This window comes from Monopterus albus, unplaced genomic scaffold (genome assembly GCF_001952655.1).
Source record: "Monopterus albus unplaced genomic scaffold, M_albus_1.0 scaffold7.1, whole genome shotgun sequence".
Classification (NCBI taxonomy): domain Eukaryota; kingdom Metazoa; phylum Chordata; class Actinopteri; order Synbranchiformes; family Synbranchidae; genus Monopterus; species Monopterus albus.
The window spans coordinates 5526664-5541553 of NW_018127887.1; the positions used below are offsets into that span (position 1 = coordinate 5526664).

At 41.6% G+C, this 14890-nt stretch overlaps 3 protein-coding genes across 5 annotated transcripts in view; 1 reads left to right on the forward strand and 2 right to left on the reverse strand.

The window, feature by feature from the left end:
* abhd2b (abhydrolase domain containing 2, acylglycerol lipase b) overlaps positions 1 to 1665 on the forward strand; it is a 6762-nt gene extending 5097 nt beyond the window's left edge. The window contains exon 8 of the mRNA XM_020622577.1: positions 1441 to 1665. Within this exon, the coding sequence (XP_020478233.1) occupies positions 1441 to 1665 (225 nt within the window). The remainder of the gene's footprint in view (positions 1 to 1440) is intronic.
* A 2151-nt stretch (positions 1666 to 3816) lies between these two features.
* rlbp1b (retinaldehyde binding protein 1b) lies at positions 3817 to 8501 on the reverse strand. Its single transcript, XM_020625214.1, has 7 exons — positions 8461 to 8501; positions 7939 to 8067; positions 6726 to 6930; positions 6080 to 6258; positions 5732 to 5890; positions 5127 to 5237; positions 3817 to 4537 (listed from the first exon to the last, which is right to left on the reverse strand). The coding sequence occupies exons 1-7, from the start codon at positions 8470 to 8472 to the stop codon at positions 4409 to 4411; spliced, it is 924 nt and encodes a 307-aa protein (XP_020480870.1). The 5' UTR covers positions 8473 to 8501; the 3' UTR covers positions 3817 to 4408.
* A 2185-nt stretch (positions 8502 to 10686) lies between these two features.
* isg20 (interferon stimulated exonuclease gene) lies at positions 10687 to 14426 on the reverse strand. Of its 3 annotated transcripts, none has more exons than XM_020621180.1 (4): positions 14332 to 14426; positions 12930 to 13580; positions 11977 to 12177; positions 10687 to 11715 (listed from the first exon to the last, which is right to left on the reverse strand). In XM_020621180.1, the coding sequence occupies exons 2-4, from the start codon at positions 13536 to 13538 to the stop codon at positions 11515 to 11517; spliced, it is 1011 nt and encodes a 336-aa protein (XP_020476836.1). In that variant the 5' UTR covers positions 13539 to 13580; positions 14332 to 14426; the 3' UTR covers positions 10687 to 11514. The 3 variants fall into 3 exon arrangements, with proteins under 3 accessions (XP_020476836.1, XP_020476843.1, XP_020476850.1); XM_020621187.1 differs by lacking the exon at positions 14332 to 14426 and adding an exon at positions 14181 to 14296; XM_020621194.1 differs by lacking the exon at positions 14332 to 14426 and adding an exon at positions 13843 to 13952.
* Between the last annotated feature and the right edge of the window lie 464 nt (positions 14427 to 14890).

A 14890-nucleotide genomic window follows, 5' to 3' on the forward strand; every position in this document is an offset into this window, starting at 1 on the left:
CAGGTTGGTGGTGCCAAGATTAAATAATCATTGGCCTTTGTTGGTATTTTGTTAGAAGTAGACAAACTGTTAAGTGATGATTAGTGCCTAATTGTGCACCATCATTTGGAGAATTAAGCAATGTGTTGCTCAGAACTTGTTTTGTTTATTGTGTGTAGTTTCCTAGAGAGGGGTGACTACAGCAGTAACACGCTGCCCTCACTATGAGGGGTGAGTACAGCAGTAACACGCTGCCCTCACTATGTACACACTCCTACTAGTGTAGGGCTAATGAACCCACAGGACTTTGGAGCCAGTCTTAAGTGATACAGTCTTGTTGGAGCTATCTGCTCAGCACAGCCCAGCCCAGACAGTCATGTTAAATTTTTCAGGGCCATATGATCTGCCTGTGCTGTTGGATTGTATATATAGAGCAGTGTGTGTATGTGTGTGTGCGCACCTGCTCCCTTGTCTTGGTCACATCCACTGGCCCTGGGTTTGCAACTTGACAAGTGAAACAGTAAACTCGGCCTCTGTGTCAAGGAAACATGGATACCTAGAGTAGGATTTCAGTGTTTTCTTTGTTGCTCATCATCATCTAATTATAATTATTTGTACAAGGGCCAAGCTTCCTGTGTATTGACTTGTCCAATAAGATTATTTTAAGAGTTTTTCTCAAACAAAAAAAAAAATCATAATTATCTCCAGTGTTGTTAATGATTTGGTACCACTCTCTGACATGGCACCATTTATAAAGGGTTATAAAGCTGTAATTAATAGATTTATTAATGGTATAAATCATTTTCTGATGCTTTATAGATCAGCCAGAAGGCATTTGCGGTGCAAGGATGTGGAAATTCCTTCTCCAGCAACAGCAACACTGTGCTTATGTTTTTAGCTTTTTAATTTATTAGTGCAACCTCTCCACTTATTGACCATTTATTAAAGGGTTGCAAGACATCAAGACCAAAATCCATTTATAAACTGCTTATTAACATATATAACTGATTTTATTATGGTATACCGTTTATTAAACTATTAGTAGAGTTTGATGAGCTGTTGATATGCATGCGAAACCTGTCTTTTTTTGCATTTTTAAGAAGTTCCCATTCTGTTGCATCAGTGTTCCCCCTTTATGTTCTGGTAATAACAAATGTCAGTCACCATCAGTTATAAATGATAATTAAATTGTGGGTTCTGGAATCCGTCAAATGTACAGCGCTTTAGAAACATTGTCAAGATGGAGGGGAGAGTGTTGAATTTAGCTGGTGAACTAAAACATTATACATATATAAATAATGTCTAGTTTAGCTCTGATGACTGGTTCATGACATTCAGGACAGGTACTGTCCTTCTACTTTGAGAGAGATGTTTGGGAGGAGGACTGGGCTGGCACTGAGCTAGGCGTTAACATCTTTAGTTGACCATCTTACCTCTGAATATCTGTCATCCTCTCCAGAGAAGAAGCCCAATGTGATATTTGCCCTGACCCAACATGGAGGCCACCTGGGCTTCTTCGAGGGAGCTGTGCTGTTCCCTCAGCCTCTCACCTGGATGGACAAGGTCATAGTCGAGTACTCCGACGCCATCTGCCACTGGGCAAAGAACCGCCCAGCCTGTCAGGACAGCGGCCACCTTGACATCAGCTCCTGCCAGCAGAACACAAGGGTGCCACTCAATGGGTAGCACATACTGTACATAAAGTACATGTCTGGAGACAAGTAGGCCAAAATGAGGACAACACACAGACACATACTCAGGCTTTTGTATCAGCTCTACTTCATTACTGATGGCCTCTCAGTTCAGACAGTAATTGTGGGACATGTAGGAAATCATGAGAGCAGGCTGAGTGGAAGTGAGTAAACCTAAATGGAAATGAATGCTTGCAGAGATAATAATAGCAGTAAGTGTAATATGACCCCATGTTCCTTCCGCTTTTCTTCCCACTCACCTGAATAGGAACAGTTGTTTGTCCTCTGCTGGTTTTTGTTGCATTTTGAGCTGGACAGCAGCATGATGTAGCCGGCAGGACGCTGTACTTCAGCCACTGGCTTTATCATACATGAATTACTATTGGAAACCTTCACAGATACTCATATTTTTACTGACTAGTAAATACATAAGCTTCTCTAATTCAGCGTACACACAATTTAGTGTTAATACACAATTAAATGTGCCAAAAAAATGGGTGAGCATTCAGAAGCTCAGAGAAAACTGAAAATTCATCTTAAAGTGCAAAACCTTAACAATGAATCCCACAACAGTTATGTTTTGATAGTTTTGTTATACCCCTGTTTCCACTAAGAGAACTTTGCTGTTATTGCAGCCTTACTGTATTATGTTAAATAACTCATTATGCTCATTTTGACAAACACGCTCAGGCTTTTCTTTGCATTTCCTTTGTGTCCACTGGGCCATCAGGCTATACTGTTTCTGCTGACCTCCAAAATAAAAGAATGAGGGCACCAGGATCTTTAAGATTTATATAAACACAGAGAAATTATTTTTGATTTAATAATGCTTTTTTTGCCAGTCCTTTCTGTGCTGTTGAATGGAAAGATGCCCTGTAAAAACCCTTCTAGGTCAGCTTGTCCGGTTCCATGAACACTCCACAGTGCTTTAAAAAGAGCAGGTCACAGCAGTTAATACTCTAACGCCTGCTGCCACAGTGGAGTCACGTGGTTTAATTCCCTAAATTCGACTGTGTAGATGGATTGTTGCCACAGAAAATGTCCTCTAACAAACATACAATCCAGGGCAGGAGATCATCTGAAAATACACTGGATGAAAGAGTTATTCAGGACAGAGCTGGGTCAAAAAGTGTTTACAATATTACAACAGAAAAAGAAGTGCACAAGGGACACAAACGGTATCTGTATAAAATGAGAAAATGCACTTATCAAACAAATGACGCACATGTACATTTTATCTCATTTGCTCAGCTTCTGCTGTTTTTGCTGTCCTCAAATAGAACGGGGCTTCTTATCTGAGATTACTTTAAAAAAGGACCAACTGATAAATTTCATAAGGTGTTTTGGGTTTGTTTTTAGCTGCTTGTTGCTACATACCAAATGGGTAAAGCTTGTCATGATAATCAATGCAATGAAAGGAAGAAGAAAGGCAGTGAAATATTGTTTTATATTAAAACAGAAAGCGTGAAAACTAGCGCACAAGCCTTAGCTCTGTTATGTGTCATGACACCATATATTTCCTGGAGAAATGTACTGATAAATACCTTAGACACAGAAAATCTGAGGTGACTTTTATGTGCAGGAATCCTGTTTGTTTGCTGTGGTTTGTTCTGGGTCTTTTTCATCACCAGTTTGAGAAGTGCCTGTAATGTGCAGGTTTGATATTAATCAGTTTCCTGTGAGTAGTATCATGTCAGACACTGTGTAAATGCAGTGAATCTCACCCAAGCTCACGCCTTATTAGTCACCATTCAATCATCAGATTTAATACAACTTTATTTCACTATCTGCCTTTTCAGCCTGCAGTGGCACCGTTACTGCATCTATATGTGCATTATGTCTGGAATGTTATAGGTATGGACCGTTTTGCCTGCACTTGACTATTTTTACACTTACTGTATGGCACTATAGTCTGTATCAGCACATGGGTGTAACATTTGTAGTCTATTCATAATGTCATTTATTCTGACACATCTTTGATATACGAGTCAAATTTGAATTTGCCTGATAATAAATATTTTTACAAAAAAATTATGCCTGTTTATTTTAACCTGACAGAGGATTTCCTTTTTAATTTGTAGATTCATGCAAAGACTGCTTGCAAAGAATTGAAATCTGTGTAAGATAGGTCATCCACATTTGGTCGTCTTTATTTTTTGTTCAAAGTTACAGTAATGCAGTTGTGAGGATTGCTGTTTGCCAGCGAACTCTGACGTCTTCAGTCTTTGAATGCACCAACATAGGAAACTTCACTGCAGGTCCTGCCTAACTGTGCAAAAACACTAAATGGTCATTATGAATGGCCTATTCAAGCCAGGTTGAAGTTTGATTTTGACACTATACAGGTATGAATCAGTGGTTGCTTGAAAAGCAGGAAACCATTCTTAAAAATGTGATATGATTTGCTAAAGATTCTACACTTATGCATTTAAAAGTCTATAAATAATGGTTTAAAACTGCAATGGATAGCGAACTGGCTTTGGCCATAGATGCTAAAACTGAGGAACTATAAGGAGGAACTGTATAACTAATGGTCATATTAATGACAGGAGGATGAGCGATTTCATGAGTGGAAGTAGCTCCTGTCTGTGCTTTGTCTGGACCTATGGAAAACTTGAATTTCTCACACTCTCTTGACTTTCAGTCATAACCTTTTTTCCCCTACACCACGCAGCTAGACGGGATTTGAGTCTCCACATTTTATGGGCTTTGTTCTTCGCCTGGTTGAAGGAGTGTGTTTAGTCAAACAGCTTGGCTGCTGTGGCCTTGCCGTCGTAGTTGGCACCTTTTCCGTCAAACTCAGAGGGAAGGATTTCAGCGTCAAACTCCCTGTAGTAGTTTTCCAGCTCGTCTCCGTGGACGAACACCTAGAGAAAGGACAACAGCTGTGGCAGTCATTTGAGACTGTGGGTGTTTGCAACACCTACAGTACCTACCTTACAGAAATAAATGGTCATTTGATTTAAGTGGTTATCTATAATCCTCAGAAACCAAACGGGAATACATTAAAACAGCAGTCGCTTAAAATCGGCATAACGGCAACTTTAAAGCTGCATTTTAGGGTAGTATGGATATATTTAAGTCAACAGATTATAGTTGCTAACCAGAAAATATGCAAAGGCAGTGCCAGGGTTGTAGCAAGGTCCACCAACAGGAAGCATAAGGAAACACATTACGTCATCAAACAGCAAAACAAACTTCAATCCTAATGAATCTGTGTATCACCTTCAAAATGAAAATATTAACTCTTAGTTATTATGATATTAACCGGTGTACCTTTATTTTTACGGGTCCCTACGTGAGCGTACTGTAGTTACAATGCCTGAGTATCATATATGCATTTTATATATTTATTATGAAAATGCTGCACTACAACCAAACAACACTTTCGACCGTTGCACCTCAGAGACTGTAAGGGGCTACATACAGGAGCAGCCGTTCTGGTGTCTAACTCACTCTCTCTAGTAGCTTGCTCTTCATGAGTGGTTTGACCACATTGTATGTGGTGGTGAAGTACCAGGGCTGGTGAATGAAGTGCACAGCTTTGAAACGAGCAGGGAATGAATCCTGGTGGGAAAGAAGAACATAAAATGGCTTCTCAATAAAACCTTCAGTGGAGTCCTGCAGAAAACAAAGCTAAAAGCTAGAATATTTAAACTTTCCATGGATATTTCTTTTCTGCTCTACTGCTGCAATTCATAGCTACAAACATTTTTACACAGAAGAAAACATATGACCACTAAGCTGCTCTTCTGAAGCGGTCCGTGGTTAAATGCTTTCTAAGCATCACCTGGGTGTTAGGCAAGAAAAGATAAGACATTCTTCACTTTTCCACAATCTAAATATCTACAATTGTCTGTGAGCAACACTGTCATAATAAGAAAACAAAATCATATGTTCCACTTATCTCTATCCATGCATAGGGTAACTTTAACTATAGAGGTATGAAAACTTATTAAAGCCTAATGCAAACTTGGAAGTTTTCTATAATATCTAGGTATCCCTCCCTGTCATCTGATTGTAGTAACCAACTAGTCCTGGGCATGAATGCGTTTTCCCACCTGCAACATGTCCACCATCTTCTTGAGCTCAGTGGGTTTGATTCCTGACGCCTGCTGCATAGTGAAGCCCTTGAAGTTCTCAATGATACAGAACCCGTTGATCTGAGTTTCCTCGCTCTCCAGCAGCTTCTCCAGGATCACACAATAGGCACGCAGGATCTGACAGATACACACCATGTTTACTGGTCAAGTCAATTTGAAATCTTAAGCACATTTCTTGTTTTCTGTTAACATCTGGAGGTTGGGGTGATGTGGTAAACATTTATGGCAAAATCAAATTGGCACAGCAAATGACAGAAAAATCAGTTTGTACCATTTTGAATGAAGAGTGAGTCTGGCATTTCTTACTTCATCAAAAGTGATTTCCTCATAGTCCCAGTTCTCGACGTTGAAGAGGAAAACCACACGGCCGTATTTGTCTCTGCTGTGAAGGATGCCGGGGTAGCCTGCCTCAATGGTGCTGCGTACGGCCTCTGGGGTCAGATTCTCAAACAGCTCAGGATAATTTCTCCTGAAACGCACGTAGCCTGGACAGAGACAAGAGCAGACTGTAGGAGGTTGGCAGTTTTTGGTATCAAGTATCCACTTGTTTTCATCTATTGCTAAAATGATGGCAACAACAAATGTCTGGAAACCCTAAATCATTATCAATACTTGGCATGAAAATTATCACTTGCAAAGAAAATTCATCCTGATGCATTTTTATTGGTGCAAAAATACTTACACTGATGTGTCTTCAGAAGCATGTGTCATGTGAGACCTGTTAGCTTTTCTTTTCTTCTCAAATTAGCTGTTATTAGACAGCTATGACATACTGTCTGTCCCTTTGTTTCTACAGCTGTCAGTCATATGGTTGATTCACCATAGACTGACAGATTTTGACAAAGAAAGTCATTATCATCCTTAGATAATACTCGTTTTAGAAGTTTTAAAAACTGGCAACATAATTATACATTTTATGGACAATGGTGGAAAAGTCTGCCTCCTGACATACCCTTCATTAGCTCGAAGGCTCTGGGCACGTCGAACTTCCTGGCACGGATGAAGCGGACCAGCAAACTGTCTGGTTTCTCCCCAAAGGTGTCCTGCACCCCCTTGACCAGGTCGTCACCTGTATCGGCTTTCTCCTTAATCAGTCCTCGCAGCTCCTTCACTGCAGACGCCCGCTTCTCATCCATCTCATTGAGCTCATCCTTGGCCTGAAGGGGTAGGAGAGGGACAGCTAGCCCACATTTTATATTTAGACAGCTTAGTTACTCACTGTCATAAAGCAAATTAAACATTTATCACTGTGACTGATATTATCATTGTTTGAAAATAATACCAATTCAGATTTTTAAGATTTTACTTGCTTTTGATATAGTTTATTTTAAATGACACACTGTTATCTGTATAGGATGTACAGGATGTAAAGAATGCAATTAATACAACTGTGCCATAACATCCATCTTTAAGAAGCTCATGTTTCAGTTTTTAGTGAAATAATCAGAAATGTATAAATTCAAGTATAGGTTCATTAGTAAGGTGATAGCTAAAGCCTATAATCAGAGGTGTTCCTAATATTTGAACCCCTCAAATATGTAAATTGGGAGGATAAAAAGAAGTGTACATCACCATCAAATTCTTGCCATTTTTTGTTGTGGGAGACTTTGACCCAGCTAGTGTGTTAGCCTTCAAAGCTAACATATGGGAACAGGCTGGTTGGGCTTCCCAGTTAGTGTTTGAGTCCTAGATAATGAAGCTAACAAACTATTCTTTTCTCATGTTTGTAGTGTTTCCATGAGAAATGTGTTTAACAAAAGATTGTAATGATAGTAAGGAAAAAGTATTGCATTTTGGGTTGGAACAGCAAATGTTTTTCAGCCGGCACTGACCTGCTGTCTTCATTAGTCACTGTATATTAACATAAAATGATAAAATAGTATTGTCAACATATTTATTCTACACTTACACGCAGTTCAATATGTCATATGTAAATTAATATTAGACCTCTGATCAAGTTGAAGTTGTACCAAGCTAAGCTGCAACTTTAGGAACTGATGATAGTGATAAAGGTCAAGGTTTATGCACACCCACATGGGAAGAGAGACAAAACGCCTGTGTTGGTGTATTGTGGGCGTGTGTAGGGCCTCAACTATTTTATGTCCTAATCCATCTGAATCTAGTGCACCTTGCTTGTTTGCCCATGTGAGAACACGTCATGGTACCTTCTGCCTGGTGTGGTCTGGCAGGCTGGCATAGGGTCCAAACACTGGCCCGTGGTCCTTGATGGTGAGACGTTCCAGCTTAGCCCTGAGAGCCTGCTCCTCCTCTGACACCATACGATAAGTTCCACTCTGGAAAAAAAAAAGGAGATAATCAGTGCAACACACAAAAACATACAGCAGGGCTCATTGTGTGTTTGGTTAATCTCCCTCACATGAGTTTGGTAAAGCCCGCAAATACACAGCAGTAGATGTGAAGGGGGGGATAAGAGATTAGCAGCTAAGGCTACTGAAACTGCTGGCAGCATCCAGAACAAAAGGCTTTAGTCTTGCTGAGCTGCAGCTGAGTCCACGTTACAGGTGTTTCTTCTTGGAGAATGCTATTTTCTGAAGGGGGGGGTAATTACTCAGTCACAGCCCCATCCTCCTCCAACACCACTGTTAAAGCTTAGTTTGGAGATAATTAGCTCTCTGAGTAAAAACTGGCCAGAACTCTTTTAAGCAAGCAAAAGTGAAGGTACTTACAACCACAGCCATGTCTCCTGCTCTTTAAATCTGCTTCAGAGTCTCTGGAACAAAATGAAAGGGAGAATGTGATTCACATAAATTTCAGTAAAACAACAACAGAAACACAGTCCTCCACACTAATGCCCCCCCATCCCAGCCTCTCTGCCATCACCGGGTACTTTGATTGCGCTATAATTAGCACTTGCCCATTCCAGGATGAATTATCAGATTTGAGGTCTACAAAGTTTTGTTTTCATAACCAACAGGCTCGTACTCACTGTGAGGGCTTTAACTCTTTAGTATCATACAGATACATTCTGTTTAAGCATAAATGCCCAGAGATTCAGCATGTATGAAAAATCTGTCATATACAACTTGAACCTTAATGTTCCCTTAAATCTCGAATAAAGTAGGTAAAACATTTTTCAGGGTTTTGCAGCCCACACTTTTCTCTTAGATTAGTCGACAAAGAAAAAGTGTGATAGTTACTGAACAACAGTGATAGTAAATTGAATAGGCTTGAGTTTTGGACTGTTGGTTGTACAAAACAAGTCCTTTGAAAACATCAATTTTCAATGGGCTTTAAGATATTTTTCATTATACTAAACTAGACCAAACTACCGATCAATAGGCAGATAAATCAATAATATAAAGTTGCAGCCCTGGTCATATTTAAAAGACATCACATTGAGTGAAATATTCCAGTCCAACATGACATCTGGCTGCAGCATAGTTCAAATGTGGATTAATTTTACACACATTTGCTCTGTCACATATCTACAAACACCCTCATCATCCAAACTTTAGGTTCAGTGTGCAGACAAACTGCCATTTCTTCACACTGCTCACATTAATGTCTCCCACATACTGAAATGTTCAGGCTGACATCACCTGAAATGCCACCTGTTGTATTGTATCTGTGTAGAAAAGTTGCAAAACGTCCAAAGCAGAGAAGAGGCTAAAGCAGCACCTCAGCAGCGGAGGCCGACTCTTACCTGAGGGAGATGCGAGGCTGCTGGCGCGGAGGTCTGTGTGGAGCAGGATGAACAGGGCCTGTGATTTGTAGCGCTGGGCTTAGTGGCGTCACACCAGATCACACCTAACAGATTTCTTTGTGACTTTCAATCAGCATAAAAGTGGCACAGGGCATGAAGAAGGGGGAAAGGAGGGAGGGAGGCACTCCCATGATGAATGGCATGGTCGGGGCGCACTGTGGATGATGCAGTGTTGACTTCACACTTTAGGTAAGAGCTGGTTTCAGGGGGGAGATTTGACTGCATTCCAAGGAAACTTGGGTTGAGTGAAAAGTGACCATTGTAACTGCTGCAATGTGAACTCACTCAGCTGAGAGGTAGAGCCTGGGTTTATATGTGTTTCACATGTTTAGAGGCATGAGGATGGAAAGGTGTTCAGTCTGGCTCTAATGCTGCCATTCAAAACTCAAGCAGAAACAATATTTTCTGGAAGGCAACCTTCTGACAGGATGGATAATTTTCTTCAAATTGGAAGTTATTAATTTCAAATACACCAGTAATAACATAATTCTCTTGGCACATTATATCACAGCACTGAGAACATGATGACAAAGTACACATCCCAGTCAACTCAGCGGCCGTGCTGTGGGGTTTGTGTCTCTACATCTTGCTCCAACAGCAGCAGGTTGCTCTTTTGTGTTGCTGATGTCAGGAGTTGTCCATTCTCCTCCCTCTGACCCTGGCAGCGCTCACGTACCCCACACGCTTTCCTCCTGATGCAACAGTGAAGGAGCAGGCAGTCGGCCAGTAATCTCATAAATCAGGCCTGATCTGCTCAATAACATGATTTAGGGAACAAAATTAGATGGATTGGGTAAACAAGGCTCCTCTCTGTTCTCTCCCTATAGCCCGAGCTCTAGGCCCAAGTTCAGGCATTACCACAGAAGCGTGTGTGTTCATGGGTTTGAATGAGAAACAAAGAAGCTGAGGCACAATGACAGACAGTTCCAGAGCCATGGATCAAAACAAAATGTACAGCTCCACCAGGATGTTTAGTTTGAGTGATGTATCATAACCACATCTTAGACCTCCACTAATAAAACAACCATAAAGTTGTTGTGCATCATTTCATCTCAGTGACTCTCATGGATCCAAGTATTTAGTCAGTGGGATTTAACTGGGAGGGCTGGGAAATTAAAAAAAAACAAACATACGATTACATATTTTCTCACTATAGAGACAAACAGTATATAACCGCAGCAATTTTGTAATGATGTAATTTTATTAAGACATACAAGAGGTAATAAAATACCAGCATTACAACTCAACACTCAAGGTACACAGGTATACACATGGAGGCAGTTGCACCAGTTTAAACTTGCTGTCCCTAGTGAACTTGTTTAAAATGTTCTTCCTTGTAGACAGTGAAATACATCTTAAGAGCTGCCGCTTATAGCGCATTTTAGTATAACATAGCAGCCACTTCAGAATTTTAATGTTAAAGAGAAAAACATTTAACTGAAAGATACAGTTGTTTTCCAGTGCAGCTGTGCATGTGGCCTAATGTCAGTCTCCTGTGCTAACAGTTACATTTAACGTTTCAGGTAAGAGAAGGAACTTTTAGAGAACGCGGAGCTCTGCACATCAGGTATCCATAAACGTTGAGCACCAAACATAATCAAGTTGGTAAGGACTCAGCACATAATCAGAACTTTTCCATGGATGTATTATGAGAGCCTATTCTTCCCAGTGAAAATCACTTGCCTGACATACTGCACATGCATAGTAGGGCATCTCCCACTGCCCCAGCCTGTGCGCTTGGCCCATAGACGCTATAAAAAAAAGCCTCTGGAAAGGTTTTAGAAATATAAAACCTCCATGATTAAAAATTTATTATACAAAGAACGATAACTGCCTGGATTGCAGTTCAACGTGTTCTGTCAGCAGTTTCACAGACGTCTAGATTATCACTGTGGTCTATGGAGAAAATGCTTTTTGAACACCAGGAGGATTTTTCTGTTGAGTGGTGGCGCTGTATCCAACTCTCATAATACATCCATGTGAAATTCCCCCTACAGGAGTCATAAATACTCCCCTCTCATTGGCTGTCAGCTGTGACATCATCCGGCCAGTACTCGTCCTGCATGTAGTGGATTGAGGAGGCAAAGCTGGGCACATGTGGAGCATCGTCGTCCCTCAGCTTGTTCTGCAGTTCCTGCTCCCACTCACCCTCCACCAGCTTATAGAGGTCGAGGGCAGCCTGAGCGTCCTCCACCGAACAGTGCCCCCTCCTTCCGACCTGCAAATAAGAAAAGACTGTTTTTAATGGCATTTTCACTCATGTTTGTGATATAGAAATGGTTTAAAGACATTTTATAGATGCCCTTCAGCTGAGCATTTTCAGTGAAAAACCTTTATCATCATTAGTGATGTGTGGGATAATTCTGATAAGAAAATCTACCAAGAGAGATGTCTACAAAACTATTCCCCATTTCTAGCAGAAAGAAGGTTTCATATTTACAGGATATATGATGAGGCTACGACAGTGATTAAGTCTCACCTGTATCTTCCTGTTCAGCAGCTTACTGGCCAAGAGTCTAAGGGAGGGGCAGCGCTCTCGGGCGAAACCAGCCAACCGGCCAAGGAGGCGCGTTGTACTCGTGTCCCTGACCATGTGACACGGATGGGAAATATCCAGTGCCTCAAAGTCATTGTAGATGGAGTGACCCACAACCACTTTACCCTCAAGTATACCGAGGATCTTCAGGAGTGAAGCCATGCATGCACAGAAGAAGACAAACATCACAATTTAATGTAATTACTGATGACACTGTGCAGTGCCAGCTGGGCTAGGTTTAGTTGCTGCTGACTGTCCTGACAGTACTTCAACCTGTAGATTGTTTATTTTAACAGAAAGTTCTCTACACAGCAAGTGCTACTGGAGTTTTTATCCCTCAAGACACAGATGTCCCTTCTCCACGGACCTCGACGGGGTGAGGTTGGCCAGAAATCTTTAGTGCAGATCATGGCTTTCCATTTAAAATAAAAATGGGAGGTCGGTCGGCACAAGGTAAAGCTAATTCCACAGCTAATTTGATACTAGATTCAGATTAGACAAACTATTAAACAAACATTTATAAAAACCTAAAATGAATTAGGAGACTATACTGTTTAAGGGTGAATACCTAATAGGAGACTATACTGTTTAAGGGTGAATTCATGCAGCACAATGGCCCTCAGTCCTTTGTGAAGTCCAAAGTACATCATGTTTCAAAAACTTTAGTAACCTCCTAGTTAAGATAGTTTGCTCCTCTGCATTTTTTTTTCAAACTGTTAGCAATGCTAAACACTTGTAAAAGAGATTCATTATGTATATGGAATATTGTTATAATCTGTTATTTGATCATGTAAAGTTATTTTGTGTCTGTATTATGATATTACACCATCAGCCAAGCCAATACTCAGTGCCTAGACAGGTTCATTCATTGTGCACTATGGTAAAGCTGGCCTCACCTCCTCCCTGGCCTGAATGAAGGGCATAGCATTGTGCAGATGATGCCTCTGGATGCCACTCCAGCGTGTCCTGTAGTCGGTGACAGGCTGACACGGTCGGACGTATTTATCATACAGGACGTTTCCATGATAGTCCAGGATGCTGCAGCGGGCCAGCTCGCTGCAGCGCCCACCAGGCCCAGTGCCCACCATCTCACAGTCCAATGCCACCACAGTGGTCGGGCATGAGGTGAGGCACGGGGAACTTCGCCCACTGGCTGGAGGACTGGCCTCAGAGGAGAAACCACTATCCACCTCCCAGCTGTCTGTGAGGTGCTCAGAAGTCTTAGGTACAAACACAGAGAGTCCAGGTTTAGACGCATTAGTGCTTTTGTTTTCAGAGTTAGTGCTGTGACCTTCTTGCAATGCAATGCTTGGTGTTGTTTTGACCAGTTTATCCAGTGGTTCATTGTGCACGTCTGTTTGTTTCCTCTTCATGTTGCAGATGATTATCTTCTGGTGTTTCTTCCTAGCTCTGGCACTCTCCATAGCGCGAAGCATCATTACTTTTTTGCACAAATAGCGGTAGTTGAGAAGCCCCCACGAGGAGGCTTTATTCCTTTTCGACATGTCTGCCTTCACCAACCAGAAAAACTGGCCTTGCAGTCATTTCTGAGGAAATCAAACAACACGTAAAGACTATTATTCAGAAGGGAATTCTTGAGGCGAACACGCCATAGTAAGTGTGTAATTCAAATTATATCCTCTTATCTTAAAGAATATAACAGTCGAGGAATCAAATTCATTGATTTTAAAGAAGCAGTGAGAAATATCGGAGGAGCTGGAGCTGAATCCCTTATATTCAGAGCTAGACGTTAAGGGGCGACAAGAGCCACCAAACTCCGTTCAAATTTCCAGCAGGTTAATTATTAACCTTTTCTCGTGAAGTCTTGTTGTTGGCTTTTTCATCATTACCACTATGTTGGTAAATCCAACATACTTTCAGCTAACGTTCTATCTAGAGCCCACCACAAAAGCTTGTCAACAACTGATTAGAAAAGGCCGTGACAGAGTCGCTCCAGCTATAAAGTCCCCAAAAACTACTCGCTTATTGCAGTAACATATAGGCCGTATTGGACGCTTGCCCCAAATGGTCCAAAAAGGGGCGGCTCATCTTCTATGTAGTGTTTAACTTTACCAGTAGCCAAAGCAAACTTTAACTGGTAGATATTTTAGTGGAGTCTGGCTTTACATTCTGAAAAACCGGCTTACGTTTAGCTAGCGGAATAGTCACGTCAAAGGCATTGAACATTATTTCTTCAAGAAAATATCGTGTAATAATTTTGCCAAGAAACATACATATCATTTATGAATGTTACTAAAACTCTTTAAAAAGCAAACGACAGAGTAAATTGTACAGTACCTCATCCAACACGTGTAAAGTTCTGAACATGCCGACGCAAGTCGTTCAAGCTCTCCACCTGATTGGCTCGTTCTCTTCTTCGTTTACATTTTGCAGAAACCGTTCTACTGCCTATGGAGTCGCCACCTACTGGACCAGCGCGATATTCTCACGAGAATGACGTTTAAGAACGGCACAAAACTATCCATCCATCCATTTTCCTCCGCTTATCCGAAACCGGGTCGCAGGGGCAGCAGTCTAAGCAAAGATGCCCAGACCTCCCTCTCTCCAGACACTTCCTCCAGCTCCTCCAGGGGAATACCGAGGCGTTCCCAGGCCAGCCGAGAGACACACTCCCTCCAGCGTGTCCTGGGTCTTCCCCGGGGCCTCCTCCCGGTGGGACATGCCCGGAACACCTTCCTAGGAAGGCATCCGAAACAGATGCCCGAGCCACCTCAGCTGGCTCCTCTCGATGTGGAGGAGCAGCGGTTCTACTCTGAGCTTATCCCGGGTGACTGAGCTCCTCACCCTATCTCTAAGGGTGTACCCGGACAAAACTATCCACTTCAGATAAACACTC